The sequence below is a fragment of the Dipteris shenzhenensis genome, chromosome 25 (assembly GCF_047967505.1).
Source record: "Dipteris shenzhenensis isolate YYH24624 ecotype China chromosome 25, Dip_SZ_1.0, whole genome shotgun sequence".
NCBI lineage: Eukaryota > Viridiplantae > Streptophyta > Polypodiopsida > Gleicheniales > Dipteridaceae > Dipteris > Dipteris shenzhenensis.
Genome location: NC_141620.1, coordinates 30218841 through 30238210, shown reverse-complemented (window position 1 = coordinate 30238210; position 19370 = coordinate 30218841). Strand labels below are relative to the sequence as shown.

Sequence of the window (19370 nt, the reverse complement as noted above, 5' to 3'; positions counted from 1 at the left end):
AAACAAACTCTGCAATAGAAGTTTGGTATTTAAAAAAAAAGCAAAGAAAAAAGAGCTTTCTATTAATGCTTGAAAACAAAACCATACAAATCAAGTGTCCCGAAGGCACTGATTGGAAAAACCCTCGAGCCTGCTCAGGCCAGCTTGCATCCCTGAAACCCAGCTCATTGCCTAGGGTATCTCCGGGACAGGGGCTAGCAACCAGGGGGTTAAAGAGTTTGGAGAGGCCCCATTCGTATGAGAGTAGGTTGGAGCGTAGGTTATGGCTTTAATCTGTGTGCTCCCTTACTCGAGCCTAGTCATCTTTACCCTTGCTCAATGTTTCATCTGGTTATTATGACTGGTCACATTCCTCCTCCAAATCCTAGTTAGTTAAGTAATCTCTTCCCTAGTACAGCTCAGCAAATTCGTGTCCATGAAGGCAATTGTGCTGACTCTCACGAGCCTCCCGTTGATTGGAGATGCTGTGCAGATAAAAAAGAGTAAGCTTTGTGTTGCTCCAAAAGATGATATTTTACCCTCACAAAATAGAAGAAGGTACCACAGGCTTTTTCCATAGAAGCATGCTAAGAACTGAACAAGTGCAAAAGTCTAAAGCCAAGCTAGAAGAAAAGCCGTTCAAGTTGAGTAAGTGTAAAGGTGAAGATCGACAGGAAGTTTTGCTATATTGGCCTTGGGATCTTGACTACTTCTTTGAAGGGGGACGCCTATAAAGAAAAAGCCAACGTGGGATTGTAGCTATTCCTAGAAGATCATGCTCATTCTTTAAAGAAGTTTAAGAAGCAACTGCCGAGTTACTACAAAACAGATATAATGTGCAATGGGAAACACTTTGGCAAGACACTCCAAATGGCAAGACATTCCAAGCCTCATTAAGCGAGCACTAGGAGTTTCACATACATACGTACGTACATACATAATTGTATGCATATGAATGTATGTACGTACATGCACATGTATACATGTATACTCTGGATGGGGTGTGTGTGCGTGACGATTATTAATGAAGAGTAGAAAATTTTTGATAGAGCGATAGAAGAATTTACTTTCAATGCAAATCCTCTTGATATCTTAGCTTGGGATGGAGCTAGTCAAATGATAGGGGTAGCTTCCCTTCTTCATATAAGTGATGTCTATGTACGGAACTGCAATACCTAATGAAGCAAATATAAAAAGTGGTTCAAAATCCCAAGCTTAGACAAGGCAAAAGACGTACAATGGATCTATATTCTGAAGTTATGTATCTACAACAAGGGTAGTAGGCAAAGCTCTCATGCACTTTCTTTAGCGATGTCTTGTTCCATGCGGGCTAGAGTTTATATTGCAGATGTATAGCTAGAGTTTGACGAACCAAGTCCTTCCTTGAGATACAGATTTTGAGAGGGTACGACAAAAATTTCATACAATTGATGCTTGGTTTTAGTTGTTTTAGGCTTAGTGGTCTTTGTAACTAGATGGTCTGAAAATCAAAAGTTTATGCACGTTTTGATGTTTTTATCTTGAAATTTTGAAGTTTAGATTCTTCCAAGCTGCTCAGTTGTATCAGTTGGTCTGAAGTGTCTAAGTATCTCAGATATAGAAGCTGAGAACTTTAACCATTGAGGGTTGATATTATTTAGTGCAAAAATTGCCTTAAGGCCATGGAGAATTGTAAGGCCTCTATCATCAATTTGTTTTGTTATCATTTAAGCCTTTTTAAAAAGTTGATAAAGATTTTTGCATTCCTTTAAAACTTAATTGATTTTTTTTCGTTACTTTGTTCTAGTGGCAACCCAAAAGAAGAGCCCGGTGCTATAGTTTGCCGTGTGGCTCAATCTTTTCTCCGGTTTGGATCTTATCAAATACATGCAGCAAGAATGAAAGAAGATCTACAGATTGTTCGACAGTTGGCAGATTATGCAATCCATTATCATTTTCCACATTTAGAAAAACTACCCAAGGAGCTGCAAACAATTCAAGGCAGTTCAGATTTAGTAGAGGAGACAGACACTTCCAAAGTCGTTTTGGAAAAGAACAAGTATTTAGGTATGGTGGCATTCCTAGCTCTGTGCAACAGTCACTCAAACCTCTTATTGATTTAAGTATAGCTGCTTCTCAGTTATTTGTCCAGTTGTAAATATGTTTGTTTGTTTGTTTGTGTGTGTGTGTGTGTGAGAGAGAGAGAGAGAGAGAGAGAGAGAGAGTATTAATGTCTTCAAGAGACCTCGTGGGTCTATGAGACAAGATACAAAATATACGTAACCCATACAAGCCACTGTGGGCTGAAGCAAAGGGCTCATTAAGGCCCTTGCTGAGTGAGAAGTGCTAAAAATGCAAAAAGATATAGTAGGAAAAAGAGCAATCAAGTACTGCTCTGAACCAGAGCTCCATGTACATGAGAGAGAGAGAGAGAGAGAGAGTTGTATTAACGTCTTCAGAGAGAGAGAGAGAGAGAGAGAGAGAGAGAGAGAGAGTTGTATTAACGTCTTTGGAAGTCCTCGTGGGCATACGAGGCAAAGTATAATTAAGAAACTAATTCATGCAAGCCACTGTGGGCTGAAGCAAAGGGCTCGCTAGGACCTTGCGGAGTGCTAAGCTAATAATCTCAAAACTTAGACATGTAATGCTAGTGCTCCAAATACACATCCGGGTGCCTGGCGGCTCTCCGATGGGATGCTAATATGTTGCGTATCTGCATCTGTCGAGCCATCTCTCACTGTGGCGGGGGGCTTGGTCTCTGTGATCTGTGTATTTGATGGGCCATATCAAGAGTGACAGCTGGGCTCTGAAAATGAAATCCCATCAGAGGGTATCCGGCAGCGGAAGACTGATAGACAAGCCCATGCATTACACTTATATATTTCCGTCCATCCACACACTGGATACAATACATTACCAAAATGTCCTCCTACTATATGCCTGGCACCTCTAGATCTCTGAGCCTGGGTGCTCCACTGAGCTGATGTAGATCCTTCCACCTTGCTGTCTGGAAAGCCAGCCTAGGTGGGCTGCCACTCTTGAGCTAAGCCTGCTGCCTATTGTAGGTCTTCTTCACCTCTTGAACATAGGCCCAAGGATGGCTACCTGCTGCTCATAAATTTATTAAAGAAGGTTGATTGTAGGTATAGATTTGATCTAGAATTTGGAGAATTTGTTCTTCCATCTGTGTCTACTATCATGAAGTTTCCACCTGGAATTCAAGACTACGAAGATGTCTTCATTGCCGTTGATAGGGGTAGGAATGGGTAGCAGCGGAGAGGTGCCAAGTTGACTGAATTCTTTCTGGTAGATCAACACATATCCTGTCTTCCATTGTGTGTTTCCCTTCCACAGAGCTAATCTAGACATGGCTAATTCTGCATCTTGGTTTGTGAGCCTGAACTCCCTTGTAATGGCAAACCATGTCTCACCTCAAATTTTCCTTACGCCACATTTGGCCCCCGCATTGGAGCCCTTTCTTGAAAAGAGCTTTGGATTTGGGCAGATCCTTGTCTTCTATATAGGCATCTTTAAAAATGACAGAGAACCAAATGGAATCCACGTTCATAAAAGTTTCTTTGCCAGTGAACATCAGATGGCTCTTGATGGCCTGATAGGAGAGAGTAGCCCTTCCATTTTGGATCCCTAAGCGGCCTACCATGTTTATCATTTAGTCGTGGTACGTCTCCTGGTCGTAGCTTTGTGTCTAACCAAGGCCACTGTGATCCCCGTCGGTCGGGCTCCAACCCTAAACAAGGAGGGGATATCCCTAAGTGTGATCTGTGAGTCAACCCTCTGCCTGAGTTGTCGGGTCACAGGCTCCAGCGGGTCGCGGTCATGTTGAGGTCTCGCCTCATGGGGGTCTATGTGGTCTGGCTGAAAGAACTCCGTGATAGAGCTGTGAGAGGTATCAGTCAAGGGAGAAGTCTGCTCCTATCTCCGTGCTCGGAGTATCCTATCTCGGTGTTTGAGCATCTCATGAATGAAACCAGCCAAACATCGTTGGTCTGGATAGGAGAGGACACGAGCCAACATCCCATAACTATCTCTGAAGAGGTAGTAGAAACGCCCTCGGATCTCATAGTAAACAGGATACCTGAAGATGAAATGCCCCTCTGTCTCAACCTCTTGCATGTCACACAGTGTGCATATGCGCCTCTCCCTGGGTAACCGCTCTGCTCGGCCGCTCTCGATACGAATTCTGTGTGAAGAGACTCGGAACTGTCCAAGGGAGATCCTCAGCAAGTGGGGTAGGTGAATCTGCGTGTATCCTAGTGGATCAATGAACCCCTCCGCTGTGATATGTAAGAAGTGATCTCTGTAGAAGCTTAGCTTCACTGGAAGATCACTCGGGCCGAACCAAGTCTGGAATGTGTGTAGTTGTAGTAGATCCTCACGGATAACCTGGTTGACCTCGTGTGATAGGAGGGGAGAGAAAGGAGCATCCATGTTGTACTGGAAAGGGAGTAGTCTGTCCATGTGGAGCCCTAGTCCTGCAAATCATCTCTTTGTGCATGCATACCAACACCTTCGATCTCCCCTTGCTGCAAGTGCCATAGAAGAGGACAGTGCTAGCCATGGTATCCTGCTACGCTCGGATGTGTAATCCCATACTCCCTGACTCGGTACAGATATGTAATGACCTGAAATGCCGCATCTAGTTGTAATGGGGTTGACCCAAACTCCACCCAAGTGAGGGACGGATGGCTAAGCACAGATCATCCGTGATAACATGAGAACCTGTAGCCGCTCCATCCTTGCCCACTCTATATCCGACAAATCTGGCCCCCAACATGGACTGCCATACATTCTGCAGGGCGGACCAAGGCGTCAAAAAGCAACCCTTTGGTCCGTGGATCCTGAAAATGAGAGCGGAAGCACTGTCTCTCAAGTCTAGCCAATGAAGCATATCCTCTGCTGAGGCGCGCCTGCATCACGGGTCTCATGGTGAAGGTGGGTCCGGAAAAGATGACCCCCAGATAAGTGTATGATGAAACTACCTCAACAGGGGACCCCTCAAAAGTGAAATGCTCATTGCGCATGACGACTCGGGATGTATTGAAGATCATAACCTTGGTTTTACCCAAGTTGACCTTCAAATCATGAGACTCATAAAAGGACTGTAGTGCGTCAAGGTGTCTCTGGAGCTCCTTTGCTGAGGACGTCAAGAGAGCCACATCATCTGCATATAGTAACATCCGGATCAGCGTGCCCGCGAGAGAGCAACCTACCCCACCCTGTGCTTGCATCATTGTCTCGAGCTCGTCGATGTAGAGGTCAAACAGAGTAGGTGATAATGGGCACCCTTGTTTGACCCCGATAGTGCTCATAATCTCATCTGTCCATCCAGATCCTATCCGGACTTTGCCTGAAACTTGCTCATAAAGTGCCATGACAGCCCAAATGATCTCCTGGTCGTAACCTAGTTCTCGTAGGCGTCGTAAGAGACGGGCTCTCGGAACGGTGTCAAATGCTTTGCGAAAGTCCACAAAGCAATAGTAAACCCTCTGCTTCTGTGCCCTCGCCTCCTCCATGATACATATGAGCGCGAGAATGTGGTCCATGGTCCCATGATCTCGCCTGAAACCGGCCTGTCCCACTGCTCTGAGTCCTCGACACTCTGCAAATCTGCTGACCTCATCATCAAGTATTGATGCATAAATCTTGGACATGACATGTCCAATCATGATGGTCTTGTAGTTCTCCGGGTTCATGGGATCCCTTGCCTTGTGGATGGGTGAGATAGTGTTGATGGTCCAGGTGCGTGGAAACCCCAAGCAAACGGCTTCATTAAATAGCTTGGCTAAGATCGAGGCTAGGAGGTTAATCCCATATGCCATGAACTCAATGCATAGTCCCTCATGATCCTTCGCTCGGCCATTATGAACTTTCATTACGGCATCCTTTACCCCCCGTAGTGAAGAGGGTGCAGGATGTGGGACGTGGCATATGTGATAGGTTAGGGGCTGGCTGATTTGGGATATCATAGAGCGTGTGTGCATAATCAGACCACACCTGAGTGTCAGTGAGTGGTGGGGGGGACCGTCCCTCTAGAAATATCCGCCCTTGGAGTTGCCCAGATTCATTGCTAATCTACTCCTTCCACATCTCATTTAATATGAGAAGAGCATGCATTTTGTTGGCCTTTTGTGATACAAGAGTTTGCATTGTGTTGCACTTTGTTATTGTTAGTGTTTTTGTGTGAAGGGTTGGTACCCTTCAAAGGTAAGATCATAGACATCTTGTACTAGAAAAGTGATTAGAAACCTGCGAGATGATTTTATATCAGTTCGCCACTTTCAAACATGCATTGTTGTCTCAAGGTCGACGAGAGGAGCATGGGTGACTTGCGTTCCTAGGGTTCCTCCAATGAGGGCTTCCGATTATCCGAAAGAAAATTTCTAAGAAACACAGGAAACAATAGACAAAGCTTGTAAGCGCATAGAAGATTTTTATGATATGGCAAGGGAAGCAGACATAGTACTTGTCAATCAGGTCTACGAGCAGTGCCTTTGACGCACAACAAAGCTGAAGTAGAAACGCACAACAAAGTTGGCTATGCAATGTGTGTATTCTTTTCTCTTTCATTGGGGTGGCATGTTGGATGCCATTCCCACCAAAATAGGCAACACGTTGATGCGTTGTCTATTTTGATGGGAATGACATCCAAAATGCCACCCCAATGAAAGAGAAAAGAACATAATGTTCAGTAGCTCCTCCTCGTTCCGACGCACGAAGTCAAGTTTCTTCTTGTGTACTAGACGGCGGTACTCGCATAGCGTCGTTGATTCACTCAGAAGGCTGTTTTTTGTTTCGAATTTGAGTTGACGGTGTAAAGCCTTACACTCATCATCGTACCAGCTATTACATGGTATGGTTCCAGGGGGTGGTGGACGGGTGGTGTGGGGAAAGGCATGAAGAGCAGCCTCGTGTAGTGAGCAAGTGACTAGGGCAGCACGGTCTTCTAGTAAGGGTATAAAGTCAATGTATGCGAGAAGAATGTACAGACGACCAGAGTAAGTAGGTGAGTGATCGTGATCAAAGCGTATATCGTGGTAAGTGGAGTAAGAGCTCAACGGGGTAGAAAGTGCTGTGCGGCGGGGGGTAGAAATGCTAAAGAAAAGATAGGATGATCATGGGATCCCCTGCCTTCATATCTCGCATCACTGACTTTACCGTAGCACCTCTCCCTCCAGGGGCACTGAAGCCTCCCCCATGTGGAAAGCAAGTGAAGCCACCTGATGCGGGCCATCTGTAGTGCGAAAGTGAGGAGAGCCCATGAAGCTCTGAGGGGCTAGGGGAGAGTTGTGAGAGGTGGGTGGTGTGGGCAAGCAGTGATATGAGCAGAGGTTGGGCGGAAAGGAAGGCATGCTTGGTTTGCGAGCTGTGAAGGAAGCTTCTGTGCAAGCTTTTATTTGCAAATGGTGTCTCAGTAGTGATCATGATTTAACAATTGCTTCAACACAGTAATGGGAAGAACAGATTGCGGAACCTCAATATCCACGGGTTTCTTAGCCAAGTGACGATTAGGACATACAATACGTCCAGTTGCTTGTCGTTGATCCTCGTATTTCTGTTGCGCAAAAAACAGAGATGCATTTGAACACACCCTTTGTGAGAGAGAAATAGAAATGAAATTACATATTTTATTAATGTCATATGAAGACCCAACCGGATCATTATGGGGCAAACCACGCATGGCTAAACCAAATGATCTGCTGCTGCAGCTCTAAATAGTTGCACCACTCCTCCTGGATTACATATTCTTTATGAGAGAGGGGGAGAGAGAGTCTATGAATTTTTAAGCAGCTGCCTGCTGCCCTCCATCCGGTAACCAAGGTCGATTCTCGATTGCAGAAAAATAGAAAACACAGATTGATCAATATATCGACCAGGTTGAACAAAGCCGATTATTGAAATCTTACAGATTATAAAATCAAGACGATTCACAATTTCTTGTTCTCGCTCTCAAATTGCCTCTTGTAGAAATCCTCAATCCAATCAAGGATTACACTATTGGGCCTTTCCATCGAAAGGCACAAAGCTCTATCCCAAATGAGTTGGGAAAGCGCACCAGCCATGCCTAGAACAACAGGGAAAAACCGCTCCTCTACCAACCCGAAGTGGTTGAAGACAATCCCGATGATGGCATCCACATTGGACCAAGGGTTCCTTACTTTGCCCTACTGTTTCATTATACGAGGCACAATCTCTCCGAGCTTGACGAGCAGCTGAAATTTAGGCTCGTTGGGAAAATTGTTGAGACGGAATTCGTATAAACAAGTGTACCTGGGGTCTGTCTTCTTCAGTGTCGCGTGTCCAAATCCCAGGATGATCTTCCCAGCCTTAAGAGTCTTCCACACATAATCTTCAATCTCTTGAACCGTTAAATTTTGCCCAACGTCGGCGACGAGCTTGTTCATCCACCGAAACGAGTCCTGGATGGCAACTCCATGAAGGGGACCTGCGCATCCATTCATCCCAGCTACAAATGCACGGTATGGATCAGCGAGCGCACTTCCCACAAGTTGCACAGCGTGGGTACTCACTGCTCCCCCCTCGTGGTCGCTGTGAATCACTAGGTACATTCTCATCATCTCGTACATCTTGGGATCGTCATGTCCTAACATGTGGTAGAAATTAGCAGCAAAATCGAGAGTGGGATCTAGCGGAATCATCCGGCCATCCTTGCAAACCCTTTTGTAAATGAAGGCTGCGACTACGGGAACTTTTGCGATCAAATCCAAGCAATCCTCGAAGGCAGGCCGCCAAAGCTCTCTAGCAAGGGAGCCCAAATTCGAAGGCATGCGCGAATCGGATGTGGACCTACAATGCCATGATTCCGGTGACGAGTTGAGTCATGGGGTGAGCGGAGGGAGGGAGGGCAGAGATGGAATCGAAAGTGAAACCGGGGACGATGGAACGGGATCTGAGGTTGAGGGAGAGGCGAAGGCATTGGGCAGGGGAAGGGATGTGGGAGGTGAGGAGGAGCCAAAAGGTATCTTCAGGCAAGGGGGGGGGGGAGGGAGGAGAGGCAGTGGGGGATGGAGAAGCCTTTGTAGAGGATACCATGGTGAAGGTGAATTAGCAAATGAGCTTGGCTAACTTGTCGTGGATTTTGAAAATCTTTGAGAGGCATTATGAAAAACCTTGGCAAAACCTACACCTATTGTGGCAACAGTGTATCATTTCTTGACATGGTGAAATTCCTCCAACTTCTCCTCTGCATAGTGCAAGGAGCCGTCGCAACTCCACCCTTGCTACCTTTCTACTCAGCTTGATTAAGCACTATCTCTACCTTCTCTACCCACGATCGTGTATTAACGAAACTTCCTCACTAGCTTCCCTCTTCTTTTCCGGCTCCCCCTGCATGTACAATAGATTTTGACACAAGAGTTCGCCATACTCTAACCTCTCAGTCGACCTTGTTGTTTGTAATTGTAGTCGTCTTAGTGATCCCAAGCTTTCTTCATACACACACAGACCCTAGAGTTCTCTTCACCATGCTAACTTCCCTTACTATCCGTCGGCCTCCCTAGCAAAAAAAAGATATTCTGATTTGTTTTTTTTTATTTTAATGTTATTATTCCTTGTATATTGATATGTCTTAGTACATACACTCTATTCTAAAATGGAATGATGCGAAATCTTCGAGTTTCAGCTGTGTCTGTTTTTTCTTGGCGGCTTTATCTGTATCCTTGCCACCTTTTCCCATTTCGTTTTGATTGATCTGTGTTCGGTGCAGGTCTTATTGCAGGAGCGGGAGTGGGAGCAGGAGCATGACGAGCTCCCTCCCCATGATGGGAGGTACCCCGAGGGGGGCTGAAAAGAGGCTGAGGGGTGGCGGGGGGGCTGTAGGTAGGCTGAGAGCAGGCGGGGGGGCTAGTAGGGAAGGGGGGGGTGGCTGAGTGGTAGAGGGAGTAGCTGAGGGGTCGCGGGGGGGGGTGGCTGAGGGATGGCGGGGAGCTGAGTGGTAGCGGGTGGCTGGAGTGGAGGAGGCGGGGTGGAAGGGGAGGAGGGGGCGCAGAAGAGGGAGCTGCAGCAGGCGGGGGGAGCAGCAGCAGGTGGCGGGTGGCTGAGTGGAGGAGGAGGCTGTGCGGAGGGAGCTGCAGCAGTCGGGACAGCAGAAGCGGAGCAGGAGGGGAGGAGGCGGCGCAGCGAGGAGGCAGCAGGCGGAGGAGGGAGCTGAGGGGAGGAGGCAGCAGGCGGAGGAGGGAGCTGCGGGCGGAGGAGGGGGCTGCGCAGAGGGGGGAGCTGAGGGCGGAGGAGGGAGCTGCAGGGAGGAGACAGCGTGGAGCAGCCAGGAGACCATGCTCCAAGACCCTCAAGAAGTGGTCATGGTAGAACTGGATCTTGATGGGGGAACTCCTCTCCCCCCCAAGTCCTCGATGTATGGAGCTGGAGGAGGTTCAACCGTATGATACGGCTGATCTCATCTTGTGGGATCATCTCGGGTGGTGCATCCATGTTGTAGTGATGTCCATCTGAATGCCGTGACTACCAAACCATGTGGATATACATGCATACCATGCTGTATCAACACTGCTCTCTGCGAGTTGCTTGGAAGGCTCTAGTGCTAACCTCGGTAATCTCCACTGGAATAAGGCCCAGACTCTGTGGAGGAAAGTCACTATCTAAAAGATGGCATCAACCTGGAGCAGCGTCATGGTGAACTTCGCTTGTATGATATGATGGGGGACTGAGCGCTTGCTCCGAATCATCCTGGATTCCATAATCACCTGTAGCTCTCAAATCTCTTCCCTCTGCCGCTGAAATATCACACTCCCAGAAAGGTGCTGCATACATGGTAGTCGGTCTCACCAGTGTGTCAAAAAGCCAACCCTTCGTCGGAGGGTCTTGAAAGTGTGTCTGGAAGCACCGCCTCTCTAGTCGGGCCAAAGCACCCCGTCCTCGTCCGAGTTGTGCCGTACCTACATGGGTCATCGTGAAACCTGGCCCGATGAACACTACGCCCAAGTATGTGTAAGACTGCACTATCTCCATTGGCTCGTCTCGGTACGTGAAACTATGGCGGTGGGACACTGCTCACAAGGTGTCGAAGATCATAGTCTTTGTTTTCCCAAGGTTAACTGGCAAGTCCCTCTCTCTGCAGAACATCTCCAGAGCCTCTAGATGGAGAGAGAGAGAGAGAGAGAGAGAGAGAGAGAGAGAGAGAGAGAGAGAGAGGGGGGGGGGGAGGGGGGGAGGTGTTAACATCTTCTGGAGTCCTCACGGCCTATGAGACAAAGTACATTAAGCTCGTACAAGCTAGTGTGGGCTAAGGCAAAGGGCTTGCTAGGGTCCTTGTTGAGTGCTGCGCTAAGAAGCTGAAAAGCTCAAAAACTTAAAACTAGTACCCAAAATACAGAACTTAGAACTCCTGGGATGACAAAGGATGTGATCAAATGTCATCTGCCCTGGTGCCATGGTAGCTCTCTAGTGGGATACAAAGATATCTCGTATTTGTATCTATCGAGTTGTCTCTCGCTATGATGGGGGTGTGGTCTCCGTGATTGCTGGATCCGGTGAGTCATATCAAGATTGACATCTTGACTTTGAAGGTTCCCTTGAGGAGAGCGGGGATAGGCTGGACCTCCATTGTGCATTCTCTAGTTGGCCTCTACATCCATGATGTATGGAGCTAGAGTTCATCCAACCATATGATACGATTGATCTCATCTCTTGGGATCAAGGGGATGGTGCATCGAAGCTGTATTGGAACTTGGAAGGGGGGGAGGTGGTCCATTTGAATACCATGGCTGGCGGGATATATGCGCATACTGGGCCATACTACAGCACACACACATGCACGTACTCAGAGAGAGAGAGAGAGAGTCTATTAATGTCCTTTGGAGATCCTATCTATGGGACAGACCTAATTGCTTCAGGATCCTTTTGTGGCAGCCTATTTATGAGAACAAAAGAAAGAAAGATATATACATGTCTTCAAAAGGCCTCACAGACAAAGAGAGAGAGAGAGAGAGAGAGGGGGAGAGAGAGAGAGAGAGAGAGAGAGAGAGAGATTCTGTTTAATGTCCTTTGTAGATCCTTTCTATGGGACAGACCTAATGGCTTCATGATCCTTTTGTGGCAGCCTAGTTATGAGAACGAAAGAAAGATATATATATACCCGTCTTCAAAAGGCCTCACAGACAAAAAAGAACATCCAAATTCGATCCAAGTACAAGCCAGGTGCAGGGTATACTAAGACCGTTGCAACATGCTAAGTACACAAAAAATGACGCTAGTACAAGGTTACACTAAGACCTTGGAACTGAACATCACATGTCAAAGGAAGACATAGAGATAGAAGCGGGGAGTAGTTGAGGAGCCCCTTTTGGTGGGCACGACTATATCATGATGGTGAGATCCTCTGATGTGATATGAGGATATCACATATCTATTGCTGTTGAGTTCATCTCATCCAGCTTCTCTCCTCCCCTCCTCCCTATGGCTCAGCTCTCAGGAAGTCTCTGACATGGATCTATGTCCGGGCCATCCTTGTCTCAACTCTCAAGTGTCGCCGTCTCCTCTTGCTGTCTGATCTGCCTCAATAGGGTCTCTTTGTGCCTTTGTAGCTCTATCAGGTGTAGGCCGATACACAAACGATCAGGGAAATGATCAATTGAGTGGGTGGTCTAAAACTATGCCCCTCTTGAAAAAGGCAGTGATATTGCCGCCGTATCTCGTAGTATGCTGGGCACCCACACATAAATTGCTCCTTCGTGTCCACCTCCCTCAATGTGCATAGACTATATATCCTCTGCTCTCTGGTATGGCTGTTGCAACTCCAATTGATGGGATGATACCCGCAACTTCCCAATGGCGATTCTCAATACATGTGAGACATCAAGTATCTAGGCTGGGCAATCACTCCATCCTTTGACACCTTCAGAAAGTGAGAGTGGTGGAAACTTGATCCCCCATCATAGTCCGTGTCGTATGGAGTTGGAGATTACTAATAGAACCTTTGTCAGTTCTGTAGAGGCAGCATTGCAACATGCGCACCCTCCCCTCCCATCTTCTGACTTAATGAAAGACTTCACCTTGTCTTTCAAATACGAATTTCCAGACTAGCCATATTGTCAGTGTTGCAAATGCGTTCCAAACATTGAAGGTCCCGTATTTGCAACTTCTTTATCACTTTCAACTTACTGGATATGGCATTCATTTCATCCATAGTTTGTGAGAGTAGACATTGTATCATAGGTGGTGATTACTCTAGGAATGAATTTTGAGAAGGTAATTCCCAATCCTGACTGTTCTGTTCTAGTTTATGGCATGTGCACTGGTACCTAGAAACATTTTGAGACTTAAGTAGACTTCTTGATATTGAAGAAGCTCTAGTCTCAATGTTTTTGCCAGTCCACCATGGTGAAAAGGATCATCCCAAGGAGTTAATTTTATTGCTATTGAGACCTTTTCCTTGCTAGCAATGGTTTCTGGTGTCTAAGATTTATGGAATTTTACTTTTGTAGCTTGCTCACCGAATTTGAATGGATGCTCATTTGGCCTGGGTTGCCGTTCTTGTTGACCCTTTGCAGCTTGGTTTACTGAGGTGGCTGAAAAGACTGCCGTTCTTATCGCAAAATGGCAGGGTGTTGGATTCACTCATGGTGTTATGAATACAGACAACATGAGTATTCTTGGTTTGACTATTGATTACGGTCCTTTCGGATTTTTGGATGCTTTTGATCCAAAGTTCACACCAAATACAACTGACTTGCCAGGACGAAGATACTGCTTTGCAAATCAACCCGATATTGGTTTGTGGAATCTCATGCAGTTCGCAAGCACTTTGAAGGATGCTGAGCTTATTTCTGATGATGAAGCTCAGTTTGGGCTGAACAGGTATTTTGCCCATTTTGAGATCTTTATGTGGCAGAACAAAACTCCACCTCTTCTCCCTCTCCTACTCCACTTTTCCTTTCTTTTTTTGGGGACCAGGAGGGGGGATTTTACTTTTCACTAGTTGAGAACCTTCTGCCATCCTTTGTTCTACAGTTTCTTGCATGGTCTGTCATTTGGCTAAGTCAAGTTATCTGATTAACATCTCATGGTGTTTTATAGGTATGGAGAGAGATTCATGGATGAATATAAACGTCTGATGAGCAGCAAGCTTGGTCTAAAGGAGTATAATCGTGAACTTATCAACAAACTGTTGAGTAACATGGCCTTTGATAAAGTGGACTATACAAACTGCTTTCGTGCCTTAGGAAATGTCAAGTGCTCCCAGGATGCTTCTGATGAGGAGATTCTCAAACCTATAAAGGGTGTATTATTGGAAACCAGTAAGGAAAGAAAGAAAGCCTGGATTGATTGGATGCAGCAGTACAAACGCCAGGTATCAACTTATCTTAGCATGCCCTCTCATGGCATGGAAAGCATAGTACTTCGTGGATATGCATGAATTTTAAAGATGGAGGAATAAGTACATTTTCGACGAGACTTGAAAGGCTGCTTTTGTGCTGATGATGTATTCATGTTTTGGATCACATTTTAAACCCACCAAGCTGGTGAGATTTCAATGATTTTACTCTGCAAACTTCTTTCAACAGATATCAGCTGAAGGTATTCCGGACGAGGCAAGAAAGGCGAGCATGGATTTGGTGAACCCAAAATATGTCTTACGCAATTATCTGTGTCAGATTGCAATTGATGCAGCAGAGCAGGGCGACTACAGTGAAGTTAACAAGCTATTAAAAGTAATGGAAAACCCATTCAGTGAACAACCAGAAATGGAAAAATATGCGAGGCTGCCTCCTGCATGGGCATATCGTCCCGGGGTATGCATGCTATCTTGTTCGTCATAAAATATCTAGTTGAACTACAGAACTAGACTATTTGCCATGTTTTCACCAATTTGGGGGTAGTTCGAGGAGTCCCCTTTTGTATATTGTGGTGCAACCCTTACATAGGTTTCAATGCAGACAAATACAGGACAGGCTCCTCATGTGCTGAGTGTATATTGTTAGCAAGAAAGAACTTCAGGACCCAGGGCCCCAGGCATCTTCCAGAAATGGGGCTGCAGGGGTCTTATTGAGGGCTGTCGTCCAGAGAGCAAACACAACCCTAATTTAGTTGTTTGTCCGGTATGATATATATAGGGATCACTTTATATTTTGAGTGGTAATGAGCTTGACCAGCAAGGTGATGTGCACATGTATCAGGGCCAAAGAGTTCAGTTTCTTGTTCTAACTGAAGAGAAACTATCAATCTGCCATCTGCAATATATTTTTGATTCATCAGTCTTTTCTAGGAGCTTTGCCAGACAAATTTGCAGTCTCTTTTGACACCATATATGACATGCCACATTTTTCGCCAATGGCATGCTACATAGTACAATTAGGTTGTGGAAAAAGGGTGAATTTTAGTTGTGTACTCCTCGTGTGCTCGTCGGCAAGAAGGCATGCACTTGAATAATGCAGTCAACCATCTCTATGTTCTTGTGTGGGCCCCACATTGATGCATCTGCTTTGCACACCAAAATATCCAGTATGGTTTGAGGAGGTCATAAAGAGGGATCTTGCAAAGAGAGACTCGGGGGTAGAGCCGATATGAGTAATTCAAAGATAGCATTCAACGAAAAGTTTTGGCACTGACACGTGCACAAAATGTATTGTTAGTTTCCTTTCTGATTTTTTTGGAAGGTAGCACGTTTAATTCCTGAATCTTATATTGAGCTTCCTTGGTTGTTGCCATTGATTAAGCTTCCTTTGTTGTTACTGATAAATGAAATGCAAGTATTTCATCTTTGGAACATAATTGTGGGAACATGGCTGGACTTAGAAGACAACTCTACCACCATTTGAGGGGTCTTCTCCTTTGCTTCGAATAATTGCCAATAGGAGTTGGTCTCTCAAGATCTCTTGGAGACATGAGTTCCCATGTGTCTCTCTCAGCATGAGACATTGCGGGAAAAGGCCATGCTAAGCGTAACATCAAGTTGAAGAAGTGTTATGTACTTATCCTTTTGTCAATAAGATGTCATTCCATCCATATGGCTAATGAGCTACTTGCACAAAGGTGCACAACCAAATGCATATATCCACATATGTCATATGTTAATTTTTCACAATCGTCTCTTGCATATGACAATATGGAAATGTGCTATGGAACACATATACACGTATACCAATAGATGATTTGTCTTGTTGCTATGCATTTGACAACATAAAATATCCCCATGATGAAGTATGTCCTAGGAAAGACATAAAACCATGTACATCAAGTGTTTAATGCAACACACATACATGTATAGAAGGTGTATTATGGCAAAGAACACATAAAGACAGGTCCAACGTGCACTCACAATAAAATTTATTTATTATATGACCGTTAATGATATCTTATCTTATATATATTAAAACAAAATAAAATTGATCTGGTGATGACATATGGCAGAGGAAACCTTTTTGGGAATAGTAGATGTGTGTATTGCATACCCTTGGGTGGTGTGCTTTTGGAATAAATCATACCCACTTGCTCTTTGTTTGACTCCATAGTTGGCCAAGTTGCTATGCTCTAGGAGAAGCCCAACATAGTCGACATCCCCCCCTCTTGTATATGCCCAAGAGATCCTCTAAGCTAGCATGGTGCTACGATTGGTTTCTCATCTTCTCTAGGACTTATAGGCCATGCACTAGGTGTTTTTTTGAATCCAAGAAGCAGGTCCTTGGAGTTGAATAAAATGCCAAGATATGCCACAAAGAATCAAGTAGCTAGGGGTACGCAAATAATAAAAGAAACAAACAACAAGTAGGTGGCTCAACTAAGGAAACTCAAACCTTAAAAGGCCTTGAGCTTTATCAACAAGGGTTGAAAGAGCCCAAAGTTTCATATCTTCATATGTGATGCATCCACTACTCATGACTATTTGAAGCATAAACTTCAGAGAGGTCTAGTAGAGAAGCACTATAAAAAACGACACTCTTCCAAAGTAATAATGATCAACTATTGAATAATATGGGAAGATCATTTTTTGACTAAAGTCTTTGCGTCTCATTGCATTTACATTTGTAAGAGAAGTTATGAATTGGTAAATTAAAGTGAGGTTCACAGCACCTTAGGTCTTTATGATCTTGTTTTTCCAAAAATGTCATGCATGGATAACATCATGTGTTTGTGTCATTGTGTATTAGAGGTAACTTTTCTAATGGATGCATATTATATATTCACAGTGGGTATGTAGTTGTGTGTCCTATTAGTGCACCATCTCCTTGTTTTAAATATGGCTCTAAGCACATCATGGAGGACGTCCTTAAAATAGACATTTGTACATTGCAATGTGCACTAACACATGGATTGTTTCGTCATAGACATTACATGTAATTTGCAAACTTTTGCATGCAAATTTTTTTTGCAATATAGCATCATGTCAAAGTTCTGCTAGCTCTAAGGGCAAGCTTGGTGGTGTGTTAACAAAGGCTCAATGCAAGCTAGTTTTAACAAGGTGCTTTGAGAGCAACTGCTAGAGCAAATAAAACATGTCGGAGAGAGAGAGAGAGATGGAAGCCATAATAGAAAGCACTAATAGATTGCAAAATTTGAAGAACAAGGCTAGAGGACATAATGAGGTTGCTAGAAGTAGTTGCCAAAATAATGAGCTTGTTAGTATCATGATTTGGGAATTCAATGCATTTCTTTAGGTTGAATCCTACATTGGCACTATCATGATACCATTTAGAGAAGTATTTGATGCAAGACCATCATTTGTTGAGATGATATTAGTGCATCATAGATAGAAAGATGAGATTCAATATGGGCATTGCATAAAAGTAGAGTCTACAATCTAACAAGGAGAGTTGGGAGAAAAAGTTTGCCTTAATGTTAATAATTCATTGAATTGAGGTGTAGAGATGAGGGCAATGAAATCACTAGAGGACACATGGTACAAAGAATCAACTTCTTTTGTGTCAAAGTGCACCACTTGATCCATGCTCTCCTCTACTGGACCAACACATTTGCATCAGGCTCAATGGTGCCATACACTCTTGCAAAATGGGAACATCTTGCTTGATTTTACCCCAAAATGGCACATGTTTAGTTTGAATCATTGGGGAATGTTTGCCATGTATTTTAGGAGAGCGTAAGAAGGCCTTTAGAAAATGAAGCAACAATCACAGGAGATTCATAAGAATTAGGTAGAGTAGATTCTCAAGAATGATCAAGACCATCGTTGGAAAAACTAGTTTGTGCTAGAGTTATAGGTTTTTGTGACGTGAGGGACATACAATCTCCGATATGATGTGTTTACACTTGGTTGGATTATCAATGAAATGTAAAATTTTACTCAATGCCCTTAAATATTTCAAGAGCAATGTTCACATGCTTGATTATTGCTTATGAAGTCCATTGTGTTGCATATTGATGATACAATGATATTAGAAAAACCTATGGAGAGGAAAACACCTCAAGCTGCATTGGAAGCTCTCAAGGGGTTGGGTTGTGATGGGGAACTAGCCATCTAGCCCATTGAAGAGGTGAACCTCGCATTAATCTTTTAGACTAGTATAACTACAATGAGAATCACTCGTGGAACCTACAAATCATTGAAAAACACAGCGAAAACTATACACAAGAATATGCACGATCTTTCAAAGCTCACAAACGAAAAAGAAGACAAGCACACTGGGTTCAATCTCCCCCCATAGGAGTGGTGCTCATCTTCCACTTCCTATGCATTTGATTGATTCCAGAATTTCAAGCAACAACCGATACAAGCTCATGTACATCTCCTCCATGCACGAACTGGAGATTAAGCCACACACACACTTTCCAAAATAGCTTGCCTTTTCTAGAAATAGACTTTGCTTTTCCCACTATAGTTAATATGCTTAGGCTAACCTCTAATGTTCCAAAAATTAAAATATGTACATGAGCATTTTTAATTTCAAAAACTAGGCTTTCTAAAGTAAGCCTTGTTTATTCCCCGCATCACTGGTTGTGCCTTACACGCACAAAAATGCTTGCCACCAATAGCCATCGCTCAAATAATTACTCTTCCCCTGAATTCACAACATCCATCAATAATGCAACTATTTCAAGCATAAGTAACCTTGGAAACAATCACTAAATTATTCAATCTTTCAGCATTTAAGTGATGTAAAATCAACAAATCATAGATGGATGGTGCACACATGCAACACATACCATCGCATGGTGCACACAATGCTACACATGCATAAAATCATACGGATGGTGCACACAATGCTACACATATTATCATCACATAAGTGGTGCACACATTGCTACACATTCATATGGCCATAGCAAAATAAATCCACATATGTCGCTAATCGCGTAAGTGGTGCACACACTGCTACACAGTCATACAAATAGTGAGCACACACTACATCAACTGTGCAACAAAATGCTAGATCCCACAACTAAATACTGAAAGATTAAAAAAT

The 19370-nt window shown here is 44.3% G+C and overlaps 1 protein-coding gene and 1 pseudogene across 3 annotated transcripts in view; one reads left to right on the top strand and one right to left on the bottom strand.

The window, feature by feature from the left end:
• The window catches only part of LOC147885733 (selenoprotein O), a 55643-nt gene extending 40437 nt beyond the window's left edge, over window positions 1–15206 (top strand). For all 3 annotated transcript variants that reach the window (XM_087396610.1, XM_087396611.1, XM_087396612.1), the window contains 4 exons: window positions 1766–2025; window positions 13503–13809; window positions 14029–14302; window positions 14517–15206. In XM_087396610.1, the coding sequence (XP_087252736.1) occupies window positions 1766–2025; window positions 13503–13809; window positions 14029–14302; window positions 14517–14771 (1096 nt within the window). In that variant the 3' untranslated portion in view covers window positions 14772–15206. The remainder of the gene's footprint in view (window positions 1–1765; window positions 2026–13502; window positions 13810–14028; window positions 14303–14516) is intronic.
• On the bottom strand, window positions 7905–8765 carry LOC147885734 (citrate synthase, mitochondrial pseudogene; annotated as a pseudogene).
• Window positions 15207–19370: the final 4164 nt, after the last annotated feature.